Source organism: Pundamilia nyererei, unplaced genomic scaffold (assembly GCF_000239375.1).
Source record: "Pundamilia nyererei isolate P.nyererei 1_Seehausen unplaced genomic scaffold, PunNye1.0 scaffold00028, whole genome shotgun sequence".
NCBI lineage: Eukaryota > Metazoa > Chordata > Actinopteri > Cichliformes > Cichlidae > Pundamilia > Pundamilia nyererei.
In genome coordinates this window covers 1488621-1509995 of record NW_005187429.1, presented here as the reverse complement: position 1 = coordinate 1509995, position 21375 = coordinate 1488621, and the positions used below count along the sequence as shown (strand labels likewise).

Below are 21375 nucleotides of genomic sequence, written 5' to 3'. Positions count from 1 at the left end.
ACTTGCCTAATAATTCTGCACTCCCTGTATATGGCAAAGACCTGTTGTGGTGGGACGCGTCTACCTGTAAATATAGCATATGGTGATGCCTAGGTTGGTTCAGTCCTATCTCGTGGTCCTGGTGACTTTCTCTCCTGTCTCCCTGTATACTAGCAAGGTGCTTAACTGCCCTAAAACAATAAACAATGGAGACGTAGATTATCTCTTAATAACACAAACTCAAAGATAACCAAACAGACCAAGTTGAGAAGGTATGGCTTTTAATTTTTTTTTTTCGTCACAAAGTTTGTTTACAAAAAAAACAGGAACATCAAAAATAAAATTGTACCTATCTATTGCATGTCATGCTGGCAGTTTGAACTACATGCAAAAACAACAATAATAATAACATTGATAATACTCATTACTGTACAAAAAAAATAAAAAATAATGGGCAATATATCGGGCCAAACATCATTTTAAGCCAAAAGAAAAACACTCATTGAAAACAAGGAGAGTTCTATAAAAAGGGTGCTTTTCCCCCCTCCAGACGGAGTCATGTGTTTGTACATGAGACTCAAACACAAGCACAAGACTCGAGACTCGAAAACCACCCAAGCCGAGAGGGCTGTGTGAAACTGCATAGAGGCAGAAAAAAGTTTCCCCACTCTAAGGACAAAGGGATTGGGGGGGAATAATCAGAAGAGTAAGGATGAATGTGCGTGTGCTTCCATCGCAAACATCACATTCACAAATAGCCTGTACAGTTTGAAGCCCTTACAACGTAAAGTCATGCGTCATCATCATTATGGAAAACACAACAAACTACATGAAAATATCCTTAAACCTCAACCTCTTCACTATCCCTTAGATTGACTTGGTGTATAAAGTGATATCTGAGGTATATGGTTTAGTTTTATCCAACTACATGACAAACAATGAGTAAGGTGGGTTTTTTTTAATATTGATAATAAAAAATAATAATAATAATTAAAATTAACATTTTAAAATAAAAAAAAAAAATAAAAAAAAATAAAAAACTTCCCATGGCTACCCTAAACCTAGAGCAGCTTCTGTAGACAAAGACGGACATTTTCCAAATTCATTTCCAAATGAAGAGCAAGGTGTGAATCAACACTTTATAGTCTAAAAATCTGTAAAAGGTTGGAAATGACGGGAAGAAAAATAAATTTAGTCTGTGCAAAGACTGTTGTCAGGGACTGTGGAAGTGGATGCACAACGTAAAGTCATCCATTCAATAAGGGTGACACAAGCACAAGATTGGATGATTATAACGTATGATTGTGAAAGAGTCAATCAGCGTCCCTTTGGTTTTTGATCCAGTGTAGTAAATTTATTACAAAACATGAGTGTTACAAGATTTCAGGTCCCTCGTTGCAATGAGCCGTGCTTAAAATGAATTATTGAGAGTCCTTTTTGTCAAAGTTGATGGCATCCGTCTGCATCGCGTGGGCTGGTGTGCGTGCTGAGAGGAGAAAGTCTCCTAGCAGGGCTCATTCAGTGCTGACCTGCGTGACCTGTGTGTCAGTTGTCTGGTTGGTAGACTGGATGAACATTGGCTGGGTCAGCTCCTGTCCTGCTGGCATTGTCACCTGCTGTATCTGATACAATTGCTGAGAAAAAGGAGGAAAGATGGCGAGGTTTAAGGTTGCGTGTGTTCAGTTTTCTGTGAGCTTTTTTTATTAGATCTTAGTGGATTACACACCTTTCATTGTTACAAGATGACATTAAAAATGCTCAATAAGACATTTAATTTATGATCTTCTAATAACAATTCCCTCTACTGTTTGAATTAACAGGATTTAGAAGTGCAAATGTCCACTGGTTATCAGCCAGTTGTTTAAGTAGTTAAAATGAGACAATCCAAGAAAGATAGAAAAGCGTAAATAAGAACAATGTGCCATTTGTCACCTGAAAACAAATAAAACACTAAAATTTCAAAATTGTATTTATTTGTTGCATGTGTTACCTGGCCATCAGTAAACTGGCCGAATTGCTGCTGTCCTTGTTGTACTTCTGTCTGTGTGATCTAAAGAGAGAGCAAGTTATTCACTCACTGGGATTCACAAGCAGCTTCATACCATAACTGACAAGTGTAAACACATCCAGTCATAGTTTATTACAGCTAAGTGCTTGGACATCAGCTGGATTTCTTGCTGTTGTAGGGTTACCTGCTGGGTGTTTGCAAGAGTCTGAATCTGCCCCTGGACCACTTGTGCTCCAGAGACGGGCTGGGCTAGGCGGATGTATTGCAGCTGTCCCGTATTTAGTTGTACCTACAGCCAACCGACACAAGGGGGAGACAAAGTTTGGTTTAGAGAAAAGGTCATTTGAGCAGAGAGGTCACAGCCATTTTCCTGCTCTGGACTACAGGAATGAGAAACCTTAACGTTCCTCTAGTGAATTTTTAACCTTTTCGAACTTAACAGCTCACATCAAATACTGATGAATGTTAAATTCACATGTTTGTCTTGCACCACAATATCAAACAACATCATGCAGCAAACACATTACACTGTCCATCATCTCTCTTTAAAAAACACAAAACAAAACAAAACTGATAATTTCCTTTTCCATCCTGTCATTTCTTACTGGGATTTGCTGGATCTCTCCAGTGTTGGTGATGATCTGCTGCATGACCTGCATGGTCTGGCCTTGGGCTTGAGCTGTCTGAGCCTGACCCTGGGCTGTGGCAGCCTGGACAATCTGCACCTGCTGGCCTTCACCCACCTGCATGGCGACAGGCGCACTCTAAAGCAGACAAGAGCAGAAAAGAGAAGAAAACACAGATAAACAAACAGACGACACCGGTTGTTTACGTAGCAGAAGCGTGTAGTTAAGCAAGGAAGCAGTAAATCATTATCTTTTCTGGAGTACAATCAATCTTAAACCAAGAGTTGGAAGCCTAGGTATCCTTAAATTTTAAGTCTGCGAGTAGCTTATTAAGCAGGCACAATAAGATTCAGGGACATAATGTGAAAACGCAGGTTCGTCCTCTCTCTCTGTTTTGTCTGCAGGTGATGTTTGTTAGGATCATGTGACAATCACCCCTAAAGACCTCAGTCATCTGAGCAGGACAAAGTTTGTAGGCAGCCATCACCTAAGAGGCTGTGGCACAAAGCAGTGGCCTCTTTCTCTGTGTGTGGTTAGCAAACATATGAAAGCATGTGTGTTTACCGTGATGGGCGTGCCCTGTGATTGCACCTGCACCTGCTGTAACTGCTGCATGGTGGCACCTTGCAACATCTGATGGCCGACAGAAAAGAAATGGGAAAATGAGAGAAAGACACATAGTGAGAAAGCAGCGAGTGCACAAACTCAACACAAAAACGTAAGCGGAACTGGCACGTATGCAGAGAAAGATTGAAATGTAGGAGCAGCAAACAGTGGCATATAGGCAGTTGATGACATTTACGAGCATGTTTATGAAATATGCAAGTAAAACGGGAGGAGGTTGATAAAAAGGATGATGTGAAATGATAAAAATTAAATTGTTAAAAAAAAAAAAAAAACACAAAAAGAAAACATGGTGGTAACTGAACAGGTAGTTAAAAATGTATAAAATACATCACAGTTGCATTTACAGAAGCTCAACAAAGGCCAACTGCAGATTTTAAGTTGTTGAGGGTTGTTGGCCTGAGAGAAAAGTGACAGAATCTGTACAGCACTGACAGTGACGCTGAAAGCGCCACACACAGACGCACAAATAAAGGATGTGAAATGGGAACTCGCCTCATTTTAATCTCTGCACTGACTTATACTTCTTCATCCTGCAGGACTACTGCTAACACCTTAATGCGCACTCCAAATCTGTTGTACCAAACATGACATCTGTCTGATGAGTTAGAAGTAATCCAATCAGCTCCGTCTTTCACATGGGAATTATGTCATTTGAATAGACAACTACGTAACCTTTAGTCCTGACATTACTAAGTGGATAAAAACAATCAGAGAAATGTTGCAAAGCTTCAAAATTTCACAGATTTTAATTTAAAACTGAGTTAAAATCTCACCTTTTTGAAGTGCCACCTTGTAAACAGTCAAAGATTGCGTTTACATAAGGTTAATGTCAAAGTGTGGCTTGGGACTGCAGCAGGAGCAGGAGTGTGAATCACACCAGGTCTAAACAAGTATGACAGCTCAGCTACAGGCAGTGTGCTGAAGCAGCATGAAGCATCACACCAGCCCAGCAGCAAGGCTACATGACATGCAGAGTGCAAACCGGAGAGGAGGAGTGCTCAGCAGAAAAAGTAGCAGGAATGAAATAATTAGAGAGATGAACTGAATGGTGCCCCTACATATGTGTGCTTGTTATCTCGATGGGTGGTGAAAATGCAGAACCCTCAGGAGAAAAACCTCATCCTAGGACTCTGAGTGTGTATTTGTTTGCATATAAATGGGGATGTTGTTCCATTAAGAGGTTATTGATTCACAGTTTCTCCTGTCTTTTAGCTCAAACAGGAAGTATTTATGAAGTTGAGGACAAGTTTCTAGGGCAGAATATACCCCTCTCTCACTAATATGATATGCTGCTATACAACGCCTCTATTTTGGACTCAATATTACAGTAACTGTGTAAATTACTTAATAAGACGTATTTAAAGTTGAGTAAATAAGAGATCAGGGAACGTTCTGTTCCCCTGTGTGCAAGGTGTCCATGTATGTGTAAAGCTGGATTTGCTGGGTGTGTTTCGATGCCGTATTAATCCTGCTGGCAGGAGAGTGGTCAGCTCCTACATGTTAGCTACGAATAATATCAATAAATCCAGTGAGTCAATCCAAGAAATATGAGACTCCTAGGACTTCTAGGAAGAGGACTTCTAGAAAGAGGTCATCTTTCAGGTGTTACTCCAGCACACAATGAAACCAATTTTTTTCCCTCTAAAGTACCATACATGAGTCTAACGGGGATTTTGCAGAATTTGTTTTTGCAGGTGGTTTCACTTTGAGTGTTTCCTTGCGACGTGCACTACAAAGCACATTGCTAACCGTACCTGTCCCTGTTGCGGCTGTGCGATGATGATCTGTCCGGGCTGGATGGTCGCCGCTGTCTGCGCAGCAGGTTGCTGGCCCTGCTGTGCGCCCTGCACCTGCACGGCTCCGGGCTGCTGGGCCAAGGTGAAGTAGTACTGCACTGGCTCTGCTGGAGCTACAGACTGACGCATCTCCTCCTGAGAAATATACACACATTGGACGCCTATCAGTCCGTTGCATCTCCATGAATTATTTTTACCGGTGTAACGGTAGACCGAGTCTGATAAATAACTGATGGGATGTGACTGGGGAAGAGTAACGTAATCTGGGTACAAGATCCATCCATACTGGTTGATAACATGCAATGCAAGTCCGGAGGCATGCTGAGGTGATGTGTTGGTGCTAATCAGCCTTAAAATTTCAGTATTACAACCTGTAATGCTAAAGGGGTAACTTACAAATCGAATGAAACTTAATAATGTGATGACCGCTGGCATGCTTTCCCTGGTCCAGCAACAGAAATGTAACATCAGGGTTGTCAGATAAATCAGGGCAGTTCAGCACCTTAAATGCTGAGCTGGTATACAGGTGTTAAACTTAAAACCCAATAAACTGTCCATAAACACCGACCCATATCATTTTGTTTTGTAATTCACTAATGAGCAGGCTTCGTCTGGATGAGGTTTCTCCATCACCAGAAGCGTAAACACCCCTCTCCCAGCTCCATGACAACACAGCTGAGAGTGTAGGATGTTTACATGTCTGGAGACAGTCTACGTGACAGCAAATTTAAATATCTCACTCCTCCACCTTTGAAAGTTCCTTATACATCAATTTAATGTAACTGATATTGGCCATTAATCGCCTGCCATAACATTTTAAGCAGTTTTCTTTCAGCATCTTCATTGAGTCATGACCGGAGCCATGGTTTTAACACTTTGTTATAGCAGACACTGTATGGTACCAGCTTCCACAAACTAGTTTAATCACTGAGGTTACTGTTGGCGGTCTGAGGCAATAAGACGCTGCAAACATCCGACTGAAAGCCCTCGCTGTCAAAACCTCAGCTTCCAGTCAAGGATGTTTACAGCACCTCCAGGTTGCCAACAATGGAAAGTACCTGAGATGAATACCCAAATCATCAGCTCTTTATCCTGTGGTAACTTTAATGAGATACCAGCTGTTTCCCTGTCACAGTGTAGGTAATAAATACTATAATGAGGCCGCTTTCCTACCTGTCGTTTGGGGGGCTTCAGGTCGTCCCGGGGCACGATGTCAATCAGGAAGTCAAACTGGTCGAACTTTGTTATTGCCATGGCAATGTCATTCCTCTGTGAATATAAAATATAAAGAGAAAGTCAAGCAAAGAGGTCAGCGCTTTAGTATGCCAATTCTATATGCGCAGCCACCTATTTATAAACATGCCTCTAGGTCTGAGGTCATCACTCCCAAAACAACCAGACAAGGGAGATTTGTATACAGTTCCTAGTAGTACTTAGATGGGTGTTTGCTTTAATATTTGAATTTAAAGGATACGTTTAGAGCTTAATCAGTTAGTCAGCTCAAAACTCTAGCAACACATGCAGTATACAAAAGGACTGTGTTTCTAGACCAACACATCTTCACGAGTGTAATCTAATAAAAAGGTATTAAGCAGGGAACCAAAAACACCGTAACACATTCATCTACATGCAAATCGACCTCTAGGGCACCCAAGCCAAAACATGCTGATCTACCCATAAACGTCTTTGTTCTACACAAGTTTTGACTTCTAGCAGATCAGATTGATAATTAATTGTGCAATTCAAGTAACACTGTCTCCAAACAAAACATTACTAAAGGCAAACGGAATAATAAACCCACCACCATAGGACCACAGTGAGAAACGCACATGTGTGTGTGAGATAAGTGTAAATGAGGACGAATGACATTTTCCTGCCCTCATGAGCACATTCTCTGCTTCTATACCCCTTCCTATATCCACACCAGTGTGCTGTCTCTGTGGAATTTTCCACAGGATATTGGCTGTCAGGACCCCCCACCCCCCTCCATTGTGACCCTCCCCTTCACTAGAGGCTATATTTAGTACCTTGATTAATATCTGGTAACATCAGGTCACATCCACACTTGTTCTATTGATGAGCGTTGCTATGGTGACCCCAATTGGCGTGCCCTCTTCACAAAAGGATCAGACTCTACATGTGTATGCGTGTGGAAATGGAGGGCACCACTTTCCCTCACTTAGGGAAATGAAAAAAAAAAAATCCTGTATTCATGAAGTGAAGCATCACATGCAACTAATGCGTCATCTGTAGTGTACAAGGCAATTAACGTGTGCACAGTCACAGTAGATGAAGTTTCTATTTTAAAGTGTGCACTGCAGAGCTCTAAAAAACAGTTTCTTGACCAATAAAAAACATAGAACTACCATTTGGGACAGAGCTATATTAACAGCAAAACTTCAGCACAAGACAAACTGTGATAAGATAGATTTTCTCCTCTTTCTACCTGCGTTGGCATACACAAACATATCCATGGACTGCTAATCTCTCAGAGGTATGTGAATGGATAAAGTGGACTTAAGGGCTTTTATGTTCTGCTCCACAGTTTTTCTCTACTTGACATGCAGGTGAGACATATTCCAGACTGATTCTTCTCAACCGCTTCCGTCAGTGCTTTCATGTTCTCCGATTCCTTTTTCATCCGTATCTTTCCAGGCCTCACCTTTATTCAGCTCTGGTACAGCAGAGGATGCTAAAAGGCACCAGGGGAAAAGTGGGTCACCGGCACCCGCCTGGATTTGCTTTTAAAGTGAATGGAGAGAGAAGGAACTTAACAGAGAGACCGTCCTCAAGGGGATGCTGGTATGGGGTCTCTGCTTGTACATGCACACTGACACTGGCACTTAGTGAATAAGAAGCACGAAACCAAAAAGATAGCCAATTGATGTCAGAGTGTGGGTATTACAACTGGGGCTGTGTGTGTATCGGGAGGTCCAATCCACTTAAAGTAGGATTTGCTAAGGATTACAAAAAAGCATGTCATATGGAGGAGTTTAAATATAAAGAAAAAGAAATGTCTATAACCTGTAGTGTGCGTCGCTTGTTGTCCTCGGTGTGGATCCACGCCCTGAGGGTGAGCTCTGTGATGAAGATCTGAGCTGCTTTGGCAAACAGGACCGGAGCTTCTGCGCTGATCATCTGTACAGTAGAGATAGTGTTACACCTGGTTAAACACACCCACTGTCTATCAATCAAACATCAGCAATTACACGAATCGCTCAGGACCTCAGTCACAGCCGGCTACATCAAAGTCACAGCTGCTGCAAAAATAACCAACAGATACATTCACTTGTTAAATAAAGACTGCGTAGTTACTAGCATAGATGCTTACGCAGAGTTGAGTGGGTACTTTTAATCTATTTCTTTCTGCTCATAAGCACTGAACTCTAAAATCAATTCCCATAAAAATGTATTTCTTATATGTTCATAAAAGCAATGCTTAAATGAACAGTTGTACTGACGCTATAACACTCACACATGCTTGCACTGCATCTGTGCAAGGTGCTGTGTCAGGACTGACAGAAGAGTCTTTCCTTCAGATATGTTAGTGATCTCCTGATCTCTTTACCGCTGTAAGCTGCTGCTTAACTAAGGGGATAGCATTCTTGACACGACATACTCAAGCCACACACAAACACAGAGCAGAGGCTTTCTTTTTAGAGGCTATGAACAATTCTGACTGGCAATCAGGTGTAATGGGGGGAATCACTCCTCCATGACTCGTAACTGCCTGGTGGAGTGGGTCCTTCTGACACATCAAAAAAAAGAAAAAAAGCCACGTTAACCTGAGCAGATCTTCAAATGTAGCAGTGGTATTACAATATGGCCCAAATCAATGCTTTTATCTGTAATAACTTGTGATATTCTTCTGGTTCATTTTAGCCATTAACATGAAGTGCAATTCCCAGCAAAGTGGGTTATATTTTAAAAATTCCACAAGTGGAAAAAGAGAAATCTTAAAACCAAAAAGCAGTTCACTGCTACAAATGTCTGCATTAGCAGCTTTCTACATAAAATCACATTAATTAGCTACTTGCTACACTGCAGGTCTTGCAACGTCACAAAATGATGCCCAATTATTCCTTCACGCATCGATAATGTTTTAACGTAAACCCATTTCATACAAAAAAAGAAAAAGAAAAAAAAAGAGCTACTATCACCAGTGGCTGCTGAATGCAAAGAGTTGATACAACTTTTTAATTGAAAAATTATCTTTAATTATGAAATAATAATTGCATCTTTGAGTCCATTTATTGAGTGGTCTGAGCACAAAAAGCCACAGACCAACAACTTGATAAGAACCAAGCTTCAAATGAATCAACAATTTCCAACACAGCAATACGTTTTTGTCAGAAAATAAAGTTAAACTAGAAATATCAAACGGGTGACCAATTAGACGAAAACAACAGAACTACATTTTGCCATAATTTGTCCTGTCCCAGGGGACTGGAGTAGTTTCTTCCATATAGATGGATCACGACAGGTCACCGTGTGGTCTGGTATGTGAATTATATATTATGTAACTTCACAGTTACCAGACACAACCCAAATCACCAGCTATGGGACGTTTTGACCCAACGCGCTGGACAGAGCTCTTTATTGCACGTCTGTCAAAAAACACCACGAGAAAATATATCTGCAGGGAAGTGGAGTATCACCTCACAAGATACTTTTTTTTTTTTTTTTTTTGGGGGGGCCTAGGATTAAGCTACATGTTTCCCACTTTTGATAGCATGTTCTTTAAAACAAGTATGGCACACCCTTCGTGAAAGGCATAGTAATAAAGATATCTAGTTCTTTTTAATACACACCCTCTCTCTCAGTTTCATTATTCAGGTTCTCCTCTTACCTTCACATCCTCATCCAACTTCATGATTTTCTTGATTCGGGCTAAAGGCAACTCCTGCACACGGAAATCCTTCTGAGGACAACAGATTGATACAGTTAAGTACAGAATAAAGCTGAAACTGCGACTTTTTCCTTTTTTTCTGTATTATTTGTCTGTTTGCATGAGTGTTACGTACCACAGTCAAGTTCCTGATCTCCTCCATGACACGAGGCCAGAAGGACTGCAGTGTTTGCTGGGCATCGCTGCCCGTGGCTCCAAAACCATCTCCAGACATCTTCTAATCTGCTCAAAGAGAAGAAGAGAAAGAAGATGATGGATACAAGAAAATGATCGATCATTTCAAAGCAAAAAACAAGCGATATGGAGATTCGGAGACAGATCAAGAATGTAATACCATTGCAAAACAAGGTCTTACTGCACAGAGCTCTTCCTGTGTGTCAGAACCACATATCCTATCAAAGTCTGTAATTATAATACAGTGAAATTGAAAATAGAACCCCGGCAGGCTTCTATTATTGTCCCTGTGGGATGTTGACAAGCCTAAGAACCCACCAATAGACTGGCTGCGCACTCCACGATTATGAATGGGTCCCTCACCTTTGGCACATAGCTGCAGCTCCTCTACAAACACGCACATCATGTGCAAGTCAACTGCTTTTGGTGAGCCCGCAAGTGAACAGTGTTGAAGCAACAGATGCAAGAGTGTGCCATAAAGAAACAACCTAATTGCAAACTGACAAATTGTGAAGACACGCAGAGATACAAACCATCCAAATAAACTGAAATAAATTACTGCTAACACAGCCAGAGCTCCTACAGAGGATCCAACGGTTGAAAGAGGATCCAGCAGGTTACTATGGCATGCCAGGAATCTGCTGGAGGAATATTAGCCGGCCTGTCTGAGCATGTAGAGCTTCAAGTGCCCTGATTGTTCCACCTCACTCTCCCCCTTTTCTCCGTACCTCGATGAAAAGATTGAGCAGGAGGGAGAAGACGGAGAAACGTGAAGGGACAGAACAAGAGATGAGTGTGTAAAGCTACTCACGAGAGACTGGATATGTTTGTGTGTGCTGCTGTGGGAGGGCTAGTGCCTTGTCCAGTTCAGCATTAATCCAGCGCTAAGACAAAGTGCCAAAGGCTTTAGACAGATACTTTAGGGGAAGTAAGAGACAGACAGGGCCACAGCGACACTGCTATGCAAACCAGCAATGTGGGTCAAACAAGACAGAAAAAGGGAGACACAGAGTGGTAGAAAAGGAGATATGTCACTATAAAGAAAATGTTAGAAGAATGAAGGGGGGGGGGCTTCTTTTTCTTTTCTCACCCTGGGCCAACAAGCATGAATAGTTCCATGTCTGGTTCAGCTGACAGACCAATACATTACAAGAAACAGCCTTTCAAACACGCCATCCAGTGTCTCTCCCTCTAGGTTCAGTCACAGCTTTGTTGTAAGGGACTGTTTGACTTTGGGGCCACATCAGCTCTTTTAACTGCAGCGCTTAAGTGCAGTTATAAATATTTTAAACCAATGAACGACTGATTCTGCATGCAGGCTCGTTACCTGATTGATTTTTGACAGGAAAGATTGACTCTCCTGCAAGTTGCATCAGTAGAATAATATAGAAGAAGCACTGCTGCATCCTGTTCTGTTGTTCAGTTTTCGACAGACAGTAGCCTAAATCAATAAGACAGAATGCCGGGTGAGAGAGGGGGGAGAGGGGGCTTTATATAAATCAATCAGGCCGCTTGTAGCTATGGCATGCCAGGCTAGTGATTGACCTTGACAGTGTCTCTCCTTCCCTGTCTGACGCTCCAGTGTCCAGTTGCATTTCAAGGTTGATTGAAAACCTGCAGTCTCCAGAACAATCCCAGCATCCCACAGGGCAGGAATGACTGATGGGAATTGTAGTTTTTTTTATTCCTCCATTCTTCCCACATAAGACAGGTGGACTGACCTCTGCCAGTTCTTTTGCTGCTTCCAAGTACCTTGCAACAAAATGAACCCAAAGACGGGATGAACAAAATAAGCATCATCCACATAACACATCTTGTAAACAAAACAATTTGGTATCAATGAATGTGCATTATATGTGAGACTATGTGGTTCAAACTGGGGCAAAATAAGACGATGGGAAACAAATAATTAGGCTTAGGATTACAGAAGCCCTATCAGTTATAAAACGGCAACTATAAAACACATAAACCTCCCAAGTTCCTCCTCCTGCGCCCTTATACACCTCACTTCTCATAAACTAAAGCTGTTAGAGGAGTGTGCTAATATCAAACCACACACAAACCCCCAACTACCGCTTTCTGACCCTGTAACCTTCAATGTAAATATACGCAACTACATTAACCACAGCGGCAAAAAGAGGGAGGGGAGGTGCGGGGGAAGTCGCTATGTGAGAAGAAATGAGAAAGCATATGTGAGGAGAGGCATGCTAAAGCGTGAGAGAGGAAAGAAGCAACAGAACAATATAAGCGAGAGAGAAGAGAAGGCTAAGTGTCAACATGCCCTTGAGCATTGCTCCTCCAGCTTGGTAGCATATTCTACCGAGTATATAACTGCATAACCAAATTGCCCAATGCTTTGCATCAACGGAAAGTTTGCGTGGGAGCCGATTCCGCTGACTTTGTGCAACACCTTCTATGGTCTGGGCCTACCCTTGTCAAATAAATACAGTGAATGGGGCTATCCTCTGCACGAAAAAAAAATGTTGAATCTCCTCAAAAGCTAATAAATGTCAACACTGTAAGACACGAAAAAGGTCTGGAGATTGATGCAAAGTCAAGACGGCTTATTTTATCTGAAGGGATAAGCACCATTTACCTCCATATTTCAGTTCAGCAAGCTTTAAAGCGCTACTTAAATGGAAACTTGTACTATTACTAAAGAATTTTCTTGCTAGTCCAGTTCACTTCTTACTACTTATGGGGAGCGTTATCAGTCACTCAAGATAAAGTCTCTGTAAATGTTGTGCTTGTGTTTGCTTTGAAGCAGACTCGCTATTGCTAAAAATTCCAAATTATTCTGTTGAATCACGCAATGAACTTGACAAGCTCATTCCTGCTGTGTTGTTCTAATCTGCTGCTGTTGCTATATTAGGGTACATGGTGTTGTTCTCTGCTGTGCTTCTCTCTTCTCCTCTTCCCTGCAGCTCTGTTGTCCTTCATCAGGTCATCGAGACAGAATCGCTGGTGTTGGGTTTCCTTCAGCTCTATTCTATGTGTGCATCTTTGAGGACAAACGTCTCGACCTCGTCGACTTCGTTCCAACACAGCAACTTGCTCTTCCTCCTTCAGCAGCTCTACAGTCTCTTCTCCTAGCGCTTCCCTTCTCCCTTTATCACTCACGAGTATGCTTTTCTTGCATTTTCTGTCTTGTCTTACTTTCACCTGATCTCTTTGAGAAAGTCAACACTGCTCGGCTTCCAGCAGCTGAATCAGCGCTAATGCTGTTCTGCCAGCCGGGCCCTGCATCTCTATCTCATCCTCACCTCCCTCCCCACTCTTTCTGGCACGTCACATTAAGTGGCCATTCACAGCAGCACTGGCGTCTCGCTCGAACTCTGACATCACACCGCTTTACATGAGCTTTCAATTCCTGTCCAAATAAACCCGATAGGACCCCGGCTTGATGGCAGGCAGAAATGCAGCAAACTGGAAACAAGGAGATAGTATCGCTTGGCTGATCCGTTTTTGTTTTTTTCTTTTTTTAAAGATAAGTGAACGAGAAAAGAAGAGGTAACATGCTTCTTTCTGCACAGTGACAATGTGCGAGATAACAGAGTTGGAATTAATTAACTGGCTTCTAGTTAAAGTGAAATGTTCTGCTTTTAATTGCCCTCTTAATGACCTGACAATCTGTGTAAACTGAGCCCAATTCTGAGGAGCATATTTGAAAGTGAACAAGTCGAGGCAGTGTGGGAGGCCCTGAAGCCCCACTCGAGGCTACCGAGTGAACTTTTCACTGAGGTGTTTCAGTATCGCCATCACCGCCATGGATGATGAAGAAGCAGGCAGCTCATCTCAGATCTCTCTGTCGCGTCACGTGTAAGCAAATGTAAAGCTAAGATAAAGTGAATCATATACTGAACCTTTATATATTTATACTGAATCTTCAAAGCCGGTTGACCATTTTTAAAATAATATTAAATATGAATATAAAGAGTTATTGCTGCCTCACCATTTTTTCAGATTAGTGTACAACTGCATGACAGCTACTACAGCAGTTGTAGTTTTAAAGAGTGACTTCTTGCTTTACAACTCTCCTTTCAATTCCCAAGGTTATCATATCTTTGCACATATAAAGACAACTGAGTTGACAGAAGAAATAGATTACTTTCAGTTTCTGTGCGTATTATAACCTCAGAGTAACCTTCTGCATTGTACCCTTCACACTTTCACACGTCAGCCTGGACAAAGAGTAAATACATACCCACATAGACTAGTTACCACCAAGAAGAAAGGTGAGATTTTTTTCCTAAGATATAATACCAGCTATTGGATAGTCACTGGTCCACTGAGAGGTCTTAGGCAAGAAGTTAAATTTCCACATGCTGCTTTGTCACAAAACTGTCAGTGATGCAGAGTGGGCATTTCTGGAGGAAGGTCACCTAAGGTTGAAATCTGCTAGATTTCAACTAGATCACTAAGCAGAAAACTCAGTATAGTGCTCACATAAACCAAGCTAAGTCATTCGGACATTTGAGAACCTAACCAATGTTTAATGATGACTGTTTAATAAGACAGCTTTATCCTGATTTAGTGCACTCAGTCTGTTGGAACAAATACAGCCTAAGTAACAAAGTAACACACTAACAAACACTGATGTTAAATCGTGGTCATAAATCCAATGAGCGTATGCACAGATTCTCAAATATTAAAGCACTAACCGTGCTGAACCCGATCACAAATACCAGTCAGAAATAAACTGGCAAGGATACAGCATACAGGGTAAATGATCTACTCAGGAAAAAACAAAAAACAAGAAGTTTGCAGCCAGGAATTACAGATTAACTACTCAAATGCACGCAGTGGTTTCACAGATGGTGGTACAATTAAATATGAACAGACAGGATTTTAATGACACACATGCTCACTTTGACCTACAGCATAACATCCTTTTGGCATGGCCGGACCGATCTAGCCGACCCAACGGCCCTGTAAACTTTGCCCTTGGTTCTGCTTCAAGCCAACTCCAGGAAGTGCTAGTCACTGATCTCCCAAGGTCATTCAACAGAGGAGAGAAACCAGAGAGGGGGGAGGGAGAGAGAGAGAGAGAGAGATGAAAGAGAGAAGGGGAGGGAGAGGGGGAGGATAGAAAAGAGCAGGTTTTCCAACTTTCACTGCAGCACTTAAGTGACCCCAGCGGTTCAGGCTGTGTACTTTCTAAGAAGCCTAATGAAAACACCACATAATGTACATACTAGCTGTGCTCTGCATCCCGCTTTTAATTTCACTTCTTCTTGGGCCTCTCCTTCCCTCTGCATGTTTCCCTCTCGGTGCGGTTGGAGAGACTGCAGGAGTCAATCTCACATTCCTATGACCTTCATCCAATGCTAGGCCCAGTCTCTGGCGTCAAAGTAGGCAGGGCTAAAGGCACCTGCATATTACAAGCTGGGATACGGCCGACTCCCCCTGGGTGCCGACACACACTGTCTTTAGAGAAAGTGTACACATGTAAGAGCACAGTGGGGGCGGGAACAAAAGAGTAAACCTACAGTTGCTGTGGTCACCTTAGTGATGAGCGGAAAGGCCTAGCTATGTGCAAGAGGTTTGCGTGTTTTGTTTACTTTTTCCTCCCCTGGTGTGCCTATGGTTCGGCGTAGGGTACAAATGATATTCAAATCTAATGCAGACCGCAGCCAACCCTGGGATTTGGCAGCGAGGGCTTCAACTTAAGAGTTATTTTTAGTCTCCCTCTCTCAATCTCCCTCGCTCGCTCGCTCTTTCCCCAACGGGACTTTGTTTTGTCAAAGGCACCAATGGAAACTTTCAATTAGGGAGAAAAGGAGGAGAGAGGCACGGAGTCAGAGGCAAAGTGAGAGAAGAGGCACCCTACACAGATTCCATCAGAAGAGATCAGATCAAACTATTAGCCTCCTCTGCCCCTGAAGCTGACAAGCTGACAGTCTGTCCCATCTGGGTGTCTGGCACTGTCATGGTGAGGGGCCTGGGGGGTCCTGAGGTCACTGCAACCAGCTGCACCTCCACCCCTGGGGACTACTGACGCCAACAGTGACAACAACTCTCAGAGATATCCTCTCCACATATACAGCAAATCTTCTTTTAACATGGATGTCTTCTTTGCTGCTGAACTCTGCGCCACCATCTGCCATGAAAATGTTAATTGGGACATTAGGAGAAAAAGTGGGGTCTTGGCCAGTGACCCCAAGACTCTGTGGCCACAGGGCCCAAGGACACCACCGAAACAGCAGAGTGCATCTAAGCACAAAGTCAGTATCTGGCTGCCGTGCACTTCTATGCAGTCGATAACGGGGCACTGAGTACGTGAAGCGTGTTTGTGTGTGCACACTGGTCCAAAGTCAAAACAAGTGACATCCAAAGACAGAGCAATAATGCAAAGTGAAATTCGACGATGAAAACATAATGCTAAACAGCTATATTATTTTATGAACACCGTTCTGTAAAACCATATAGCACTGAAATGACAAATGAAGGACGTAGATGACAGCCATGCACGTAAATACACAAATTGCACAACACCAATCTCCCAAGGTGAGAACTACAGGACAGGTGAGGGGAGGGGGAGGAAATGGGGGGGAGGGGTGAGGATGGCTGTAAAGGACAGACATCTCATCGTTGCAGAGTGATGGAGAAACATCAAAAAGTGGACTTTTTTTTTTTGAAAAAAAAAACCAAAAACCAAAGACAACTTAAGGTCTTCTCACTGTGTATGTGTTCAGCTGTCAGACTTACCCCTGTGCCCTTCATGGTGAACGGCCTGGAGCACAGCAGAGTAGAGAGAAACAGATAGCCCTGTCCAAGTCTCCTTGAAAGCAGCAGCAGAGGCAGCACAGAGGTTGACAGAAAAACTCTCGTGCTCCTTCACTTCCTTCAGTCCCCCTGATCGTATCAACAGACAAAAGGCACTCTGGCTGGCTTTAAAAAGGCTTTAAGCCCGGACACAGAGCGAAGAGCGAGCCCCCCCTTCTTCCACCCCTCCCTCTTTGCTCTCTCTCTCCCACTCTGCCTTTACACATTGCCCCGTCTCCTTCAACAGCCTCCCAATGTCCTCTTCCAACCTAGACATACAACCCCGTCTCTGCTGTTTCTCTTCAGCCCAATTCCCCTCAACTCGCTGACCTTCTCTCTCTTTCTCCTCCTTTTCTGCTCCCTAACCCTCCTCCTCCTCTCTAGCCGGCGACCCATGTGTTTGTCTTTGAGGTGACCCCTGGCCTGGTGCAGAGAAGAAGGTGAGAAGGAATAGAAGGACCAGCACAGCGGCAGGCAACAGAGCAACAGCAGGCAAACAGTACAGCGGCACTCCCGACTCACAGACAAAAATCTCTAGCCTCCTTCCCCTTTAACATTCAAGAGTAATCAATCTAGCATGCTACATGATACTCAAACCCCGCCTCACAGCCAGCTCCCACCTCACTCCGATACTCGAAACCAATGAGACGACTGTGTCCTCACACACTATTGGTAGCCACACACACCAATCAGCTCTGACAAATCCCCTGCTCCTCCTCTTTCCTCTGCCCAACCCCCTTTTACCGACAGCCAACTTCCTGCTCTAAGTTACCTTGAGCTGCAGGATAGGGGTCAGGGAAAAGAAAAGAGGAAGAGAGAGTAGACATGAGTATAGATGGAAAAGAGCAGATAAAGTTGTGGAAAGCTCTGCAGGGAGTGCGTGAGGGTGTGCTGGTTGTGGCTTGCCTTGCCATTGTCTGTCCTCAAGCGGTCTCTACTTCTCCTGCTGCTGGACGGATGAAAAAGCTTCCACGGGCTGCTCTCTGACAACTGCTCTCTGCTTATTTACAATGTCAAACTAAATGTCTCCCTAAGCCCCGCCTGCGCTCTGCTTGTACAGGCTGATGGCAATGTGATGCAGGCAGCTAGGCGGGTCCCTTATTGGCTGAACCAAGTGCCAGAATTGATGCCGCATGTTGCATCCACATGATTTAAAGTACAAAAGCATACTAAGCAGACTCCCTGTCTCATACCTGTGCACGGTCTTACATGCACACCCACACACATGCACATTTTGTCCTTGCATTCTCAGTTATCCTTGCTCACAGTCACAGGTACACAATGAAAACATCTAACCTCCAGCCAGCCTACCTCTAACAATGAGATCACGTCACTCTTAATATTATTCTAACAGAGGAACAAATATGTCTACATGCATGGTCATGCATTATTTATTCAGAATATGAATTAGCTACATGAACTCCATTCAACTCATTTTTTGAGGCAACTTAATGCAACCACTATAAATCCCATGACATCTTACACAGTGTCAATGAAATACACACAATAAACTATTCTGTGCAAAACAAATCAATGGAGCGCCTTTGTACAAAATGGAACAATCAGCTGACTAGATAGCAGTTGTGGAAGAAGGCAGAGAGAAAAAAAAAAAAAAAAAAAAGAGAAAGAGTTCATTTGACTCTCATCCTATTTGTGGATAAACAAGAATTAAGAGATATGGGTGAAAACCCATAAACAAAGACAATGTTGTCTTGACCCCAAAAACTGTGCTCACAGCAACTTCCACAATGGTAACGTCATCAAAAAAACCATGTCAGCAATGTCACACAATGTCCTTCTTGTTAAGTCTCCATTGCTTAAATGTGCATACTTTCGACACAAAAACCTTTAGTTTGCAACTCAAGAGAGTGATTTTAGTACTCATGTGCACAACTCATGATGTTTAATGCACCACCTACGATGTGAATGCTTCTACTTCTAATGGGCAAACCTGTTAAAAGCTTAAAGTAAACTGCTGAGATGCGACCAAGTGGCGGTGCAGCCCAAAGGTTAAGCTTTAATAAAAAAATAAAAAATAAACCATACAGACTGTAGAGAGGAACACATCCAGCTACAAAAGTCTGGAGAGATAATAAACTGCCCTATCAATGAAAAACCGTGGTGGGGGTGGAGTGGGGACCGGAAGGATGGAGAAGGACAGAGAGGAGAGTTGCTACAGGATGGGAGGGGTAGAACAAGTGGAGGGAGGGCGAGAGCACAAGATAGACTCAAGAGAAACAAAGCTAAATGTTCCCTTTACTATTTTTGTGAGGAGCATGGGGACTAGAGCAGGTACTACAGACATCCAGTTAATGATTAGAGCAGAGCTGCACAAAGACTAATCTCTCCACTGCTGCTGCCATGCTCGAACAGCTCTCTGTAGCTGCATTCAGCCTACCCAAAATGCCTCAGTAATGACACCTGGCAAGGTCACCGCAGAAATGAGACCTTCCCATGACCTGTACTGCCCATAGCAGGAACATGTTTGCTTTCTCTGACGCTGTTTAGAGATAAACATGCACCAAGTAGACGTTGGGTTTCATAAACACAGCAGCTACCCTGAGGGTAGCCAGGCCAAGCATTCACCTGCAAACATGGAAAAACACATGAGCACCTGCAAAACGACATGGTAAGCTGGGTGACTTGCACACAGCTTACTTAAGCTGTCTAAGGTGTTCTAATATCCCAGGCTTTTTAAATATGATCTCAACTGCTCAATTAAACCTACACACAAATGATGACGTAATGCATACCTCCTCTAGAGAGATAAAGTTTACTAAGCTGCACACCGTTTTTGCCCCGCCGATAAGAGCTGATTAAACTCTCATATTCTTTATTAAGTTCTTATTTTCGTGGGAACACAAAGAGACTATTGTTTTTTGCACACAGGTCGTAATGAGAATGGGGTGAATGTCTGTTAGGTTTAAAGCATAACTAAACTAAATATTAACTTGGTGAAGCTTCATGTTGTGTGACTTTGTTTGGTTAGTATGGTTGAAAATACATTTGTATTCATTAATTGAACACTGTGTGAAGATTTTTTCCCCAAAGTACTAAATAGTGGAAACAAAGGCATGATATAGTCATCACAGGGAATTCACACGAAGACTAGAGCAGCTTTGCTGTTTAACACCCCAGCATTTAGCACGGAGTTTGACTTCAAAAAGTCGCTACATTATAAGGTGTTTGGGTTTAACACAGAGGCTAACAGGAGCCACTGAATTCAATGCTATATTCAACGCTAGCATACGGAAGCCGGTATATATTCGTCACACAAAGGATGCTAAATAAACGACAAAATACTGAGATGCACTGTAGTGCTGTGTATCCACTGTGAAATGCTTAACGGAGTAGGCGTAGGGAGACACATGCAGCATACTAGCTAATAGGATGGTCACTGCCGATGGTGACTTTATGCTAACGTTAGTGGAGTTAATGTTAGCTTGCTGGGGATACAGACTGATGAGCACTGTACAGCTCAGCGTGTGTAATTTTAATTACCAGCTGACAGCGAGCCCTGCCAACATATGAAAGTTTGCAAAGGTTTGCAATGCTAGGAAGAAACAGTCTAACCAATAAAGACAACGTTTGGATCTGTCCTTCAGACCAATCAAACCTCGGACTAGATTCCACCAATCAAGGTTTTTAGGGCTAAGTTCGTTCTGCAACTGGCGCCATTCGGGGTCAGGAGCAAATAGCCAGTGTGTCTGACAATCGCTCGGATATGAGCCAAAATGGTGGACACAAAACATCAGTTTCCTGAGCGTCCGTGATCCTTTCAGCGGGCCACCAATAAGCGCCTCAGAGAGCGGGGAGGGAAATGGCGCCTATGTTCATCTTCCAAAACAATCGTCTATTGGTCAAGAACAGCAAATGAAAAGAAGCGAAGTAATTACCGCTACCTCCAGCCAACACGGACAACTTTCATGTAAACACTCCACATATAAATGGATTTTAATTTCTTACTCACTTTCTTTAACGGGTTCGAAGTGAAGTCCAGCTCAGCGTATTATTTATTTTATTTAGCCTGCAAGGGGAAACAAGATGGCTGCTATTCGAACCGGAAAGAGTCCAACGCGATGACGTAGAGGTTACGTTCCCTGAGAAACCGCGTCAGTTTTTTTTAATTATTTGATTCACTAAACAGTTAATTGCTCAGGTAGTCCTCATTTATAGTAAAATTAGCAAAGTGACTTGGAAAAAAACAACAAATGCATTTTATATATACACAGATACACAAAATGAGCATCGGAATGGGGGAAAAGGTGATTTCATTGACTTTGAATGAGGCATGGCTGCTGGTCTGAGTATTTCAGAAACTGCTGATCAACTGAGATCTTCACAGTCAACCAAAAAAATAAATATATCAAATCAAATCACTTTTATTGTCACATCACATGTGCAGGTACACTGGTACAGAACATGTGAGTGAAATTCTTGTGTGCAAGCTTCATCCATATATCCAGTGAGTTCTCTGAGAGAAAATGCCTT

The 21375-nt window shown here is 42.7% G+C and overlaps 1 protein-coding gene across 8 annotated transcripts; it reads right to left on the bottom strand.

Annotated features, from left to right (window-relative positions):
- Window positions 1–997: 997 nt before the first annotated feature.
- Window positions 998–20949, bottom strand: nfyc (nuclear transcription factor Y, gamma). 8 transcript variants are annotated; one of them, XM_005728349.1, is made up of 11 exons: window positions 20855–20949; window positions 10061–10167; window positions 9886–9957; window positions 8061–8174; window positions 6210–6305; window positions 4995–5171; window positions 3178–3246; window positions 2593–2751; window positions 2172–2276; window positions 1970–2029; window positions 999–1613 (listed from the first exon to the last, which is right to left on the bottom strand). In XM_005728349.1, the coding sequence occupies exons 2-11, from the start codon at window positions 10157–10159 to the stop codon at window positions 1494–1496; spliced, it is 1071 nt and encodes a 356-aa protein (XP_005728406.1). In that variant the 5' UTR covers window positions 10160–10167; window positions 20855–20949; the 3' UTR covers window positions 999–1493. The 8 variants fall into 8 exon arrangements, with proteins under 8 accessions (XP_005728413.1, XP_005728406.1, XP_005728411.1 ...); XM_005728354.1 differs by having other exon boundaries at window positions 9886–9954; XM_005728351.1 differs by lacking the exon at window positions 20855–20949 and adding an exon at window positions 17791–17888.
- Between the last annotated feature and the right edge of the window lie 426 nt (window positions 20950–21375).